Source organism: Pelophylax lessonae (genome assembly GCF_965119305.1).
Source record: "Pelophylax lessonae genome assembly, chromosome: 1".
Lineage (NCBI taxonomy): Eukaryota > Metazoa > Chordata > Amphibia > Anura > Ranidae > Pelophylax > Pelophylax lessonae.
The window spans coordinates 479,179,759-479,194,007 of NC_138768.1; the positions used below are offsets into that span (position 1 = coordinate 479,179,759).

The window sequence follows — 14,249 nt, forward strand, 5'->3', positions numbered from 1 at the left end:
AGAAGAAAGCCATTTCTTAAAGATATCCATAAAAAGTGTTGTTTAAAGTTTGCCACAAGCCACCTGGGAGACACACCAAACATGTGAAAGAAGGTGCTCCAGTCAGATGAAACCAAAATCGAACTTTTTGGCAACAATGCAAAACGTTATGTTTGGCGTAAAAGCAACACAGCTCATCACCCTGAACACACCATCCCCACTGTCAAACATGGTGGTGGCAGCATCATGGTTTGGGCCTGCTTTTCTTCAGCAGGGACAGGGAAGATAGTTAAAATTGGTGGGAAGATGGATGGAGCCAAATACAGGACCATTCTGGAAGAAAACTTGATGGAGTCTGCAAAAGACCTGAGACTGGGATGGAGATTTGTCTTCCAACAAGACAATGATCCAAAACATGAAGCAAAATCTACAATGGAATGGTTCACAAATAAACATATCCAGGTGTTAGAATGGCCAAGTCAAAGTCCAGACCTGAATCCAATCGAGAATCTGTGGAAAGAACTGAAAACTGCTGTTCACAAACACTCTCCATCCAACCTCACTGAGCTCGAGCTGTTTTGCAAGGAGGAATGGGCACAAATTTCAGTCTCTCGATGTGCAAAACTGATAGAGACATACCCCAAACGACTTACAGCTGTAATCGCAGCAAAAGGTGGCGCTACAAAATATTAACTTAAGGGGGCTGAATAATTTTGCACGCCCAATTTTTCAGTTTTTTATTTGTTAAAAAAGTTTGAAATATCTAATAAATTTAGTTCCACTTCATGATTGTGTCCCACTTGTTGTTGATTCTTCACAAAAAATTACAGTTTTTAGTTTTATATCTTTATGTTTGAAGCCTGAAATGTGGCAAAAGGTTGAAAAGTTCAAGGGGGCCGAATACTTTCGCAAGGCACTGTATATGTGGGCAAGACCATGCTAAAAACTCAGGGAGAAAGAAGTTGCTATCATTTTAAAGACCCTCAAAGAATTTTCAAACACAGTGTTTTGGAACATGGGTAAGACATGAAAGTGGCTTATGCATACCTTTTTGCTCCTTTCATGTCTTATTCATGTTCCAAATCACTGTTTTTGAAAAGTCTTTGAGGGTCTTTAACGACTTAAAACAGAAAACATTTTTCAGTGAACATACCCCCGGGACAGTCAGGGCTAGTACATTCCACAATGGCTAGCCTCTGATCTGTCCCGGTTCGCACTTACCTGCAAGATGAAATACTCACTTATAAAATTTCTTCCACAGCGTTGCCATCTCTCTTGTGGGCAGCTGAAGCCGGCACGGTCCTCTTCTGCGTCTTCTTCCGCGTCCTCTTCTCCCAGAATGCGCCTGCACCGGCCCCTCTCGTCACTTCCGGTGCGGCGCCGCATTCCTCCACAGCTTCTGGGCATGCCCAGAAGCTGTTTAGCAGGGGAATGCGGCGTCGCCCCGGAAGTGACGAGCGGGGCCGGTGCCGTTGCATTGATTCCTGGGAGCGATGACGTTCAGCTCCCAGGTATCATCGCAAGACAGGAAATGACGGCGGAGCCGCGGCGCTGAGGGAGGAAGTATACTGAGGTGAGTATTTTCGATCTTCAATTACAAGGTGAGTAAAAAAAAAAAAACCTAACTATCCAATTCCTTTTCAGGTGAAGGAGAACTAGCGGACGGGCACAAAAAAAAAAAGATCGATTTTGTGCCCGGAACTCCGCTTTAAGGACCGGGCTTATTACTGACACTAGTTGTTTACAAGCTAAAATCAATTTATTTTGCTAGAAAACTACTTAGAACCCCCAAACAATATATATATATATATTTTTTTAGCAGAGACCCTAGAGAATAAAATGGAGTTTGTTACAATATTTTTTATTACATCGTATTTGCGCAGCGGTCTTCCAAACGCAATTTTTATGGGAAAAATTCACTTTTTTGAATTAAAAAATAAGAAAACAGTAAAGTTAGCCCAATTTTTTTCTATAATGTGAAAGATAATGTTACGTTGAGTAAATGGATACCCAACGTGTCATGCTTAAAAATTGCGCACGCTCGTGGAATGGCGACAAACATTGGTACTTAAAAATCCCCATAGGCTACAATTTAAAAATTTCTACAGGTTACCAGCTTAGAGTTACAGAGGAGGTCTAGGGCTCAAATTATTGCTCTCGCTCTAACGATCGTGGGGATACCTCACATATGTGGTTTGAATACTGTTTACATATGTCTGCGGGACTTGCATTCGCTTATGCACGCGAGCTAACAGGGACAGGGCGCTTTTATTTATTTTTTTCCATTTATTTTATTTATTATTTTTAATTTTTACAGAGTTTTTTAAAAAAATCTATTTTTGGATGATTTTTATTCCTATTACAAGGAATGGAGTGTAAACATCTCTTGTAATAGAAATAAGCATGAGCAGAACTCTTTATTGTGAGATCTGCGGCCAAAAAGACCTCAGACCTCACATCTACACTAAAAAAAGAAAAAAAGAAATATAAATTGGCTCTTTAAAGCCGATGCTAGGAGATGACGTATGACGTTGTTCCGGTCCTCCAAGACCATAGAGTTGAATGAGGGCCATCTTGCCCTCACTCGACTTCCTGTCTGTGAGGAGAGAGGACCAGATCGTTTTCCCCACTGCCGGCGGGTTCGGTAAGCGGGGAAATCGACCGGGACGCGGCACCGTAAGGGTGATTCCGCAGCGAATCTGCCGCTGGGATCACCCTTATCTTAAAGAGGACCATCCGCCTTTTCGAAAAATACTGGGGTTATGGCAACTATTTGACCGATGTAAAACTGCGGCGGGTGGTCGGTAAGTGGTTAAAGACCTTTAAGGACTGGGTCCTCTATATAAGAGAGGCCACGGTCTTGGACCTGTGGAGCACCCTGCACGGAGAGCACATTTGGGGTATTTAGCTTCAAAGTACCGATGTAAATCGACGGCGGGCAGTCGGTAAGTAGTTAAGATGGTAGCAACTTCTTTCTCTCTGAGCTTGCAGCATGGTCTTCTCCATGTATAGTTTTTATGGGCATTTCTTTGGTATAGCCTTTTTTTTAATTATATTGAATTGTTGGTTGTTTTCATGTGTATTATTTCATTTATATGGTGCAATGGCATCTACCCAGATAGCAAGCAATTGTGCTGCAAGTTTGAAAATGACTTAATAAGCTATTGTAAACTTGCCAGGCTTCACTTGTTTTTTTTGCACAATTGCAGCAAGTTTGCTTTGCATGATTCCAGATAAACTTTCTTTGTAAACATTCTGCAAGTCTACTGCAAGTTCTGGTTCAGTTATGTTGAGCAATGATCATCCCACCACAGGGTTCACTGTGACTGAATTTTCATGCTGTACACTTGCAGAGCTCTTCCTGTAAAGTCAACACTGCAACTTTTCTCTTACTAGAGTCTTGCCACGTAAATTTGCTACAAATTGGAAAAGTGTCAACTAGAACTTGTGCTTCAAGCGCTGTGCAAGTGCACAACTTGCCAGTTAAAATGTGCAGCAAGTTAACAGGCTTACAATTCAACACTGTCATTCAGAATCTGATATTCATTTTGAAAATGAACCAGTTGCACCTTATTACTTAATATCTTATATTCCCTCATCTCTTCATCTGCATTTCATTGCAAGAATGCATGTATATGTATGTTATCCATGATGTTTTATGATTGTTAGGCTCATATTTTATCAAAAAATACTCAATGTGAATAATCAGCACAAAATAAAATAGTGTAAAATTTGGTGTACAAAATTAAAATAAATTAATACTAACTGCATAAACACACACACCTGGTCAAAACAAATCACAAATTTCGAAAACTCAAAGCAAAACAATATATATTATATATAATGTGAATATTCATGATTGCTGCCACCACTTATTAAAAGGTTTTCACCTATATAACTTTGCATCAAATAAAATATCACATCAAGTGTACTGCAATCTAATGTGCATAATCCCAATAAAATTACAAAAATCCATCGTCGTGCAATATTCAATTGTGTTAAACAGTCCTATAATCCAGTGACTTCAGTGACCCCCACCTATGGCTAAAATGCCCGCACACCTCCAAGCAGTGGCCCCACAATGGAGCCTCAAATGCCTGTAATTATGTCCCTCTGAATCTCACTGGGATGGTCTTCCTCTGGACGTACTTGGACCCAAATGGACTCCTCCGCAGATATCCATCAATCGTGTATAACCAGAAAATTAAGAGAAAATTAAGAGAAATCATAGTGCTCTTTATTTCAAACAATTTATTGTACTAAAACCAGGGATAAAAATACTCACATAAAAATGTGAAAATAAAACACATAATCAGCTCTCCCTGCTGACTAAATAACACAGAAAATCCTGAACCGAGGCTCCCTCCACCTGTACGCGTTATGCTTCAAAAAAGGCTTCCTCAGCAAGTGTCTTTTATGTGAGTATTTTTATCCCTGGTTTTAGTACAATAAATTGATTGAAATAGAGAGCACTATGGTTTCACTTTTATTTTCTGGTTATACACGATTGATGGATATCTGCAGAGGAGTCCATTTGGGTCCAAGTACATCCAAAGGACAACCATCCCAGTGAGATTCAGAGGGACATTATTACAGGCATTTGAGGCTCTGTTGTGGGGCCACTGCTTGGAAGTGAGTGGTCATGATTTTATCAGTCACAATTATATTTACATTATATTATATTTTATTGTAGCCCTAATAAAGGGGGAGTTTCTTTTGACCCCTGAAACACATTGGCTGTCTTTTAACACAATATCACTAAATGAATTTGGACTCTTTTATCGTTTGGTCTGCCACTTCTTCCATATATGCATTTCTTTTCCTGGTAACCTACTGGAGTACCCACAGTAGGGTAGCCTTCCCTTTTGCGAGCAGCCTATCCTGAGCCAGCGGGCTCTTCAAATGTTTTTTTCCCTCTCACTACCTTACTTAAACTCATATCCATGTCCCAGTCTCTCTTGGATGCCCTTTTTTCATTGAGAAAAGTTGAGAGCTGTGGTATTGTTGAGCAACGTTGGAGATTGCCTCTGGGATGGAAAACACCCCTAAAGCTCTAGGACTGTGACAATTCTTCTGTGGATACAAACCTTATCAGTGAGACCCTGTTATGGTATTTTACTGAGAAAAGGCGGACTTCATGTTATGTAATTGAGCTGAGGACAGCTTATTTCCATTTGCTGCTGAAAACATTGTTGGGTTGCCTTTGTGGAAAATAAAGACTTGTTGTGGCTATACAGCTGCTCTGGTGAAACCTGACCTGACCTCCTAAACATTACAATATATACACTCTATCATGTGATTTATTTAAATGTTGTCCTGTTACAGTATATAGTAAGAAACATAGATGTGAAATACCATTCAACATTCAAATTCAGAAATATACCACCACATCTTTTAGTTCTTCTGAATCCTCATGTTCTAGAGATGTATAGTAGGCAAAGAAAAAAAAAAACAATTCTGACTCTGAATTTCTGTACAAAAATTTAATTTGGAAAATTTAAAAATATATACATTATATAGATATTGACTGTCCAAAATATTGATCACTAAGAACATGAAACTGTAAAGAAACCATAGTTTATAGGATTTCTAGGTAAGGTTATCAATTTGGATTGCTTGATTTTCTGTTCCAGACTAGACTAGAGCAGTCTTTAAGGGGTTTATGATTAGAACAATGCTCCTCTGTGGGATATTTTTTAAACCTAGTCCCGAAAACTCTGCATAGTGTAGGTACTTGTTTGGAAGTGCTATACTTCCAAGCACAAGAGGGTGGTGATTCATAACTCTGGGCACTAATATAGTGCTACATAAAATAAAAAGTTGCATTACCATTTAATTTGAGCTCCTCATTGAGGCTTTTACAAAATAAATGCACTTTTGGTAGAGCAGGAAAGGGCTACCTCTTTCTCTGTACTTATTTCTACTGTGGGTAATTTCCATTCATTTCCTGGGTGATTACTCATGAGTAACAACACTTAACTCAAAACTTGGCTAAAGTTGGCCATAGATGGACAGAAGTCTTCCTGTTATGGGGTTGGAGAGTGAGATATTGTCCAATTCTTAAATTGTGGACCAGGACATATCTCTTTTTTGATGGACATAATCGCTCATATTCACATGGGTATTTGTAATTACCCAGATCTTTGCTTTGCATTACATAAATTAGCATTATGTATATTTTAGGCAGGACTGTGCCTATTATGGACACCCCAGGGATAGTCATGGATGGCTAGATATCTACTGAGAATGCTGTCTTTGCTTTAATCGAGCGGTAATAAAATTACGTTGCAATATTGTACACACGGTAAAAGGGTTGTTACTTTAACAAAAATGAAAAGTAAAAGAATATTGCACAGATTTTCTGAAACAGATAAATCTTAATAAATTAAGCTCACATCTCTCATATTTCTTGCAATTGTTAAGCCCCATATGGTCAATCTCAGTTAGTATTTCAGAAAGATTGTTGCTGAGAACACTGTGTACTATTAATAGCATAACTGAGCTTTATGAGGCTATTGTGAATTCATATCCTCTTCAAAATGAGTCCTTAAAAATGTCAGTTTTAGGTCTGACATTTGCAGGTCTTAATTGCAAGTACTGCACGGATATGTCCGTTTCTGCTCCTGAAGTTATGTGTTTCATATTCTTGGGGTATACATCCATTGTCTGCACCTTCAGCCCATACTAGGCAATGATGCATGTTACGATAGTCCCTGAAAATATAAAAAATTGATTTGTTAGGTACTACATTACTTACAGGATGATTTAGCCTTCCAAAACAGTGTCATGCACGGTGATTTAGTGTAATAATGCAAAAATGTTTTCCAAACACTTCATTTACTTGAAAATATTTGACTGGAGGTCTCTTTGTCATTATACAAAAAAAGAGACCTCTCCTCAATATAGCCTGAGAAGAGCAACAAATCAGCATTACCAAACATTTATAGCAGTGCACACTGCTCTCTCATAAATTCCTAAAAGGCTTGGCAGCAGACTCGTTGACCTGACATCAGCAGTAACCTGCCATGACCACTGACAATTCGTATGCTTCTATTCTATGGTAAATAAACATACCCTGCAGTTAGCAAAGGTGTAAATATGTACTTATACTACCACGATGCACACAAACAGCTGCCATCAGAGATGGGAATGCATGCCACAGTGAATCATTTAACCTTCACTGCTATGAAGTGGAACCAGCTAACACACCTTTAAATCCATCTTTAGACGATCCCTGAAAACCCTTCTCTTTAAAGAAGCCTACCCGGCTACTAACTAATAACACTGTTTCACTTGCTCCATCAGCCCATCCCCAACAGCTATTGCCTTTTGTATCAATTGACCCTCCATTTTAGATTGTAAGCTCTAAGGAGCAGGGCCCTCTGATTACTTTTGTTCCAAATTGTATTGTAACTGTAATGTCTGCCTTCATTTTGTTAAGCGCTGCGCAAACTGTTGGCGCTATATAAATCCTGTATAATAATAATAACACACTTCCTAGCCCACCTTAAACCCTTTTTCCACCTGTATAGAAATATTTGGCTGTCACCTCATTTTATAGGATCATGTAATTCTACTCCAACCTTCATAGTTACATAGTTAGTCAGGTTGAAAAAAGACACAAGTCCATCTGGCTCAACCAATAAACAAAAAACAGTAATGAAAACCCAACCATACAATCCCATATACACAATCCTATACCCGCAGTTGATCCAAAGGAAGGCAAAAAAACCCCAGCAAAGCATGATCCAATTTGCTACAGCAGGGGAAAAAAATTCCTTCCTTATCCCCCAGAGGCAATCTGATATTCCCTGGGTCAACTTTACCTATAAATATTAGTACCCACTTATATTAAGTACACCTAGGAAAGAATCCAGGCCTTTTTTAAAGCAATCTAGTGAGCTTGCCAGAACCACCTCTTGAGGGAGTATATTCCACATTTTCACAGCTCTTACAGTGAAGAAACCTTTCCGTATTTGGAGATGAAATCTGTTTTCCTCTAGACATAAAGAGTGCCCTCTTGTCCTCTGTGTTGACCTTAACCACTTCCGCCCCGCCCACCGCACATTTACTACGGCAGTCAGGCGCCTCTGGGCAAAGTGATGTAGTACTACGTCGCTCGCTCAGAAAACTCTAGGGGGCGGCCACTCGCGATCTCCTGCAGCAGTGAGAGAAGGACAGACAACTGATGTAAACACAGCCATCTGTGATTCTCCCTGAAGTGATCACAGAGGCTATGTGATCCTGCTATATAGGATCGCATGTCTCTGCGATTACTTCACAAGCCATGGCCCCTGACAGTTAGAATCATGCCCCTAGGGACACATTTAACCCCTTGATCACCAGTACAGTTAACCCCTTCCCTGCCAGTGTCATTTTTACAGTAACAGTGCATATTTTTAGCACTGATTACTGTAGTAATGTCGCTGGTACCCCCAAAAGTGTCAAAAATGTCAGTTAGGGGTCCGATATGTCTGCACAATGTCGTAATCCCGCAAAAAAAGAAAAAGCAGATTGCGGCCATTACTAGTAAAAAAAAAAATGACCTAAAGCTTTCCCGTAGTTAGTAAACACAATAACTTTTGCGCATACCAATCAAAATACGCTTATTGCGATTTTTTTTTTTTTTTACTAAAAATATGTAGCAGAAAACAAATTGGCCTAAAATGTTTAAAAAAATTTGATTTTTACATTTTTTTTTTTTAAATTCATATTACAAATTTGAAAAATATTGTTATTTTTTTCAAAATTGTCGCTCTTTTTTTGTTTATGGCGCAAAAAATAAAAGCGCACAGGTGATCAATTACCACCAAAAGAAAGCTCCACGACCACGCAATTGTCCGTTAAAGTCACGCAGTGTCGAATCGCAAAATAGGGCCTGGTCATTGAGCAGCCAAATGCTCCAGGGCTAAAGTGGTTAAAGTGAACAACTCACCACCAAGTTCACTATATGGACCCCTTATGTATTTATACATATTGATCATATCCCCCCTTAATCTCCTCTTCTCAAGAGAGAATAAAATCAGTTCCTCAATCTTCAATGTAATATATTTTCTTTATGTATAATGTAATCTTCAGGTCATTCTACTTTTATTACTTTTATTTTAGGATGTGTGAGAGCATAATTTTCATCCCAATATTGGCGTGTTTCTGACTGTACACACCTAACAAAGAAGTTCTAAGCTGGTTAGAAAAGAAAATTAAACGATTTAGACTTACCTAAGCAGACAATGATTTCCTGTTGAACAGCTTCCTATGCACCGCCCCACATCAATTTCCTAGAAGATTGAAAGACAGATAAAAACAAAGAACCCTTCCTTATCCCTATTCACATTCCTAAAAGCTGTGAAAAGGCAACAAAAGGAGAAACTAGTTTGCATGTCAACAAATGTGCATAGCAAGATTTAAAACATCAGCTGTGGCTTTGTTTCATTGTATACCAATGAACCAGCTTAGCTTTGTATTCAATGTGTTAATGAAAAGTCCCTTAAAGTTAATATTACAAACGTTCAATTAAAAACTAGAAAGAACGAGAAAAAGAATGAATTGTCAATGACCTTCATTTATACTATGTACCTCTTAGGCATATTTTATTTTAATATACAGTTAGTTATACTTTTGGTGTTGTGTAGTTATAAATGCACTAGGGTGCTAATTTCCCATCTACATAAAGTTAATGTATTATGAAATGGCTTTATAAAGAATTTAAAGTTATACTTTTTTAGCTTTACATAGAAAGCAAAGATTTTTATTGTCTTTGTTCCCAGTACAGAAATGTCCCCTTCTTTCCTGTCACAGAGACATTAGAAATTGAATGACATTTTTTTTTCCAAAAGTGAGAGCAACCCCTCTTAGTTATCAATAAAACACATGTCAGCTTTGAAAGATTCCCCCTCATCTTCTATTTCAGCTACAACTGTAAAGAACTAGATTTCACACGATTCAATGCCTCAGTGACAACAGTCACCAGAACAAACAGAAAAGGTGAATCTCCTCAGTGGGGAAACAGACAGCAATACAATGATTGCAGATGTTTTAGCTCTCCCTCCTCTATCAAAAGCTACAAAAAAGGTTTTAGCCAGAGATACACTTTAATGTCAATAGCTCAGATAGTGCATCCATAAAAATGGAATGGAGAACTGAACTAAGGACATTTGTTTTTTTGTTTGCATTTTTCCATAAAGCCTGCAATTTTATACAAACTTCTTAAAAATGCAAATTTAGCAGAAAAATCATTTCACTACAGTCAAAATGGAGTATTGAAACTGATACTTTAGCCAATATCCAATCAGCGCAATCCAAAAAAAATCCTGAATATAATAAAATATGTGCTACAAATAAATGATAAAATACCCAGTTGCTGCTGACACTGAAAAAGAGTTTTCTCTTCCCTTAATATAATTAGTGAATCCAAACCAGTGCTGCACTACCAATAAAAAATTAAAAAACATCCACAGTGCATAATATATAATACTCTCAATATATACTATTAATCCTGTGATACAGTGATCAAAATAATACATATAGTCATACAAAAGTGTCCAAATATCAGTCAAAATTCAGAGTGAAAAAAACGAAATAATTCTAAACATGCTGCTCCACCAGAATGTGCAGAAAAAAGTTTCCAAAGTGCAAGTGCTCGCCTCCACCAGTGCGCTTTTGCCATTCACCTCATATTTTGACACCAGTTTTAGGAGTGGGTCAAAATCAGTGGTTCCCCTCTGGGGATAATCAAGAGATGTGTCTGGCGTGCTGCTGGTGCACTGCTCCTCGGTATCTCCCACTCCTCCCTATAAGCTTGCTGGGCCTTGGAACTCTCCTGGGGGTGTTGGGTATCAGGAGGAACAAAATTGCAAGATCTAGTGTTCTCTGTTTAAAATTGTATTGCTTTAAATAAAACAAAGGATAAAATACTCACAAACAAAGCACTTTAAGCAGTGCAAGCTTTTTATTGAAACTGATGTACTTCTTAAAACTACTTAGGCCCCTTTCACACTTATGCGACGCAATTTTACCGCGATTTTGCCACGACTTTGCCGCGATTTTGACGCGATTTTGAAAGCAATGGCAAGGCTATATGCCTCAAAACACATTAAAATCGTGGCAAAGTAGTGCAGGAACTACTTTGAAGTCGGTGCGACTTCAAAACACACTGATATGAATGGGGCTCATTGAAAATAATGGAAAACGACTTGTCATGCGATTTTGCGGTCCAAAATCGCAGGACAAGTCGCACTAGTGTGAAAGGGGCCTTAATCAAAACTGGTGAACCTGTTTAAAAGTGGTGAACTGATGAGCAGCAGAAAGTTTAGAACTTACAAACACTGATGAACAGAAAGTGTAAATCTTTTCCAATAAAGTGGAGACATTTTGAAACAAAGAGAGTTATGCCTTTCAATTGTTAAAAAAAGAAATAGGAGAATCCGGTAACTAAATTCAGAGTGATGTAGCAGGGCACTGTGTTATGGTAGCACCCTCATTTACAGACAGCTTTCATAAGTGGAACATAAAATGTGAATTTTTATAGTACAGGCATTTAATAATTCGTGCACAAAGTATGCCACGAATGCTGGAAACTGCTATCAGTTTCAGGAATGATGAACTCTGAAAATGTTACCCTTCCCCATATGCTTACAGAACAAAAGTAGCAAACTTGTAGTTCTGCAAAGAAAGTATTGTTGCAAAAAAAAAAAAAAAAAACAACTTTATGTTTGAAATACTATAATTTTCCAAGGTAATAGTGGAGTATTTACCAAGCAAGAGTTATAAAATGACACTGCAAACCACTAGCTAAAATCAAATCAAATCACTTTCAAAATGGCATGTTATCACTTTTAAATCTTACCTTTAGCAATTCTTCAACAACACCTTTGTGATTTTGAACAACCTCGTAGTAGTATTCCATATAGGAGACCCTATAACAATTTTCTTTCATATCACAAGTTTCCACTGTCTGAACAACTTCTGCTCCATTTGGATTTTCAATAATTACTGTGCCAAATTTGGTTGGAGCACACCACAATCCTGTAAAGTATTAGTAACATTTATTTAATATAGTGTTAGCCCTGGAAGCCAAAACAAATCATTGTCCACTAATTCCATATTTAAGCTCACTGCATACTTGTTTTGTGCTAATTGAAATATTGGTGTGTTATTTAGATTCAGCAGCTGGATTAAATAACTAGGCATAGACATACTATAAATAGATTGTTTTGTGTAATGTCTGATGACGACGTCATACATTAAACATGAATATATTATAAATATATACATTAATACAATACATACATATTCTATGTTTTGCTTATCTTCAATTCAAATTATTATTCATGAATACACGTCATATTGCCTATAGTATTTCAAAAACAATCAGGAGTGACCAAATTGAACCAAGAATCAGACAAAACTTGCAAAATTAACAAATAGAATCTCTCTTTATGAATCCCACATTCTCTAATCCCCCGTGTTTTTTTCCATATGTTTTGGTCCTATGAAATACTCTTTTTCAATTTACTGTTTATGATTTTTTAATTTACCTGTAGAAACATCAGGACTGGAACATTTTCCAACATCAACGGTAGACTCAAAGGGGGTGTCTGGGAAGAAGGTCTTCAGAAATGGCATTCGGATGCACTCCTGTGGAATGGGAGTGCATTGACAGTCTTCGATGATAGCAATTTCTTGAATTCCCTGGAACAAAATAACCCTCTCTATAGTGACCTTTGTGGGTTGGCAGCTGGACTGACTGGGACATGAAGGCTCTGAACCAGATGGAGAAGGTATATCTGGAGCCCTCTCTCGCAACTGCAAAATTAAAAAAAACTGTTAAGAGAAGGTATCATTTCTCATGTGGTTAAATGAAAAGCCACAACTTGTTAAGCCCTTTAAAAGGTATACAATCCTTACATTTTGAAATTAAAGCCAGTGAGTTCAAGACAACATGTTAAATGTTTTAACATAATAATAGCCATAAGCAGTAAGTTTCCTACCAAACATTTTGCTGCAAGATGTGTGCACTGGAATGGTGCTGTTTCCAGCAGCTTGAACCTCAAGAGATATTGCAGTGAACAGTTCAGAGTTGCTCTCAGAGCAGAGCACGCTAATTGGCCAACAATCATATAGCGAAGTAGTATGATAAATATCTTGTTGAGCTCCATCAATTTTGGGCTTCATTAGTTACTAGTTTTAATTAAAACCATTGGGGTGATTCTAAAAATGGTAAACATGTCTAATTAAGTGGTAAATTAAACAAATAAATTACTCAAAGGCAGGAATTTGGTCATTTGGCACCCTTATAATTAGAACAAACAGGAGAGTAAGTTTATTATTGTATTTGGAAAGCAAAAACTAACTGCATTTTTAATTCTCAGAAATGTAAGGTTTTTTTGAAATGTTTATTTTCTAAATAATAATACAATAGCATGTTTTTATATTAAATATAGTGCCACAAATATCCAAAAATGGTGCAATTTTTGCTTTAAAACGCCAAGCAGTTACAAAGTTATTAGCAACTGAATCCACCCAAATCAAAATGCCACAACTTGCCAAAGTCATTAAGACATTAAATAAATATACAAAGTCATTAGGATGCAAAGCTCAACACTACACAAAAGACAATACAGATGAATTAAAAAAACAATAGAAATATAAGAATAAAAAATTGAAACAATGAAAATTCAACTACTCACCTTTTTATTTTTCAGAAAATCTAGCATTGAAGAGTGCTTTGGAAGTCCGGAAAAAACAGAATTGTACGTATTCATTCTTTGAGTGACCCCACAATGAGACCTGCACAGGCCAACATCCACACTTACGGGACTGCCAGATATGTCTTTAAGAAAGAAAATACATCTTTATAGTAAATTGTTGTCTACAACTCTATTAATACAGCTAGAACGCAAAACATTTTTTAATGTGACCGTTCCGCTGATATAGGTTATCTTTAAGATGTTCAGACCCTTTTGCCATAGATAAGACCTACTGACCCTGTTTATTTTATGGAAATATGTTTACGGGAAACATTCTCACATATTAGCAAATTGGTTTCAAAATCTAAGTACCAATACTCAAATATGTATACTCACAATACTAGACAAAATGGCACCGTGTGGAATCTTAGGCCTGACACAATTAATTATGGAGAGTGTATTGACTAACAAAATAAATAGGGAATTTACCTGGCCCAATGTAAACAAAGTTGCTCTGTCTTTTACAGCATTCTCGTTCTGCAAACAAATTTCTCCTGTTCTGCCTGTTTGCTATCCCATCAT

General features: G+C 37.5%; 1 protein-coding gene across 1 annotated transcript in view; it reads right to left on the reverse strand.

The window, feature by feature from the left end:
• Window positions 1-6,526: 6,526 nt before the first annotated feature.
• LOC309544955 (uncharacterized protein) overlaps window positions 6,527-14,249 on the reverse strand; it is a gene marked incomplete at its 5' end in the record, with an annotated part of 957,880 nt that continues 950,157 nt past the window's right edge. The window contains 6 exons of the mRNA XM_082243970.1: window positions 6,527-6,692; window positions 9,199-9,257; window positions 11,825-12,003; window positions 12,516-12,783; window positions 13,668-13,810; window positions 14,157-14,249. Coding sequence (XP_082100096.1) covers window positions 6,542-6,692; window positions 9,199-9,257; window positions 11,825-12,003; window positions 12,516-12,783; window positions 13,668-13,810; window positions 14,157-14,249 — 893 coding nt within the window. The 3' untranslated portion in view covers window positions 6,527-6,541. The remainder of the gene's footprint in view (window positions 6,693-9,198; window positions 9,258-11,824; window positions 12,004-12,515; window positions 12,784-13,667; window positions 13,811-14,156) is intronic.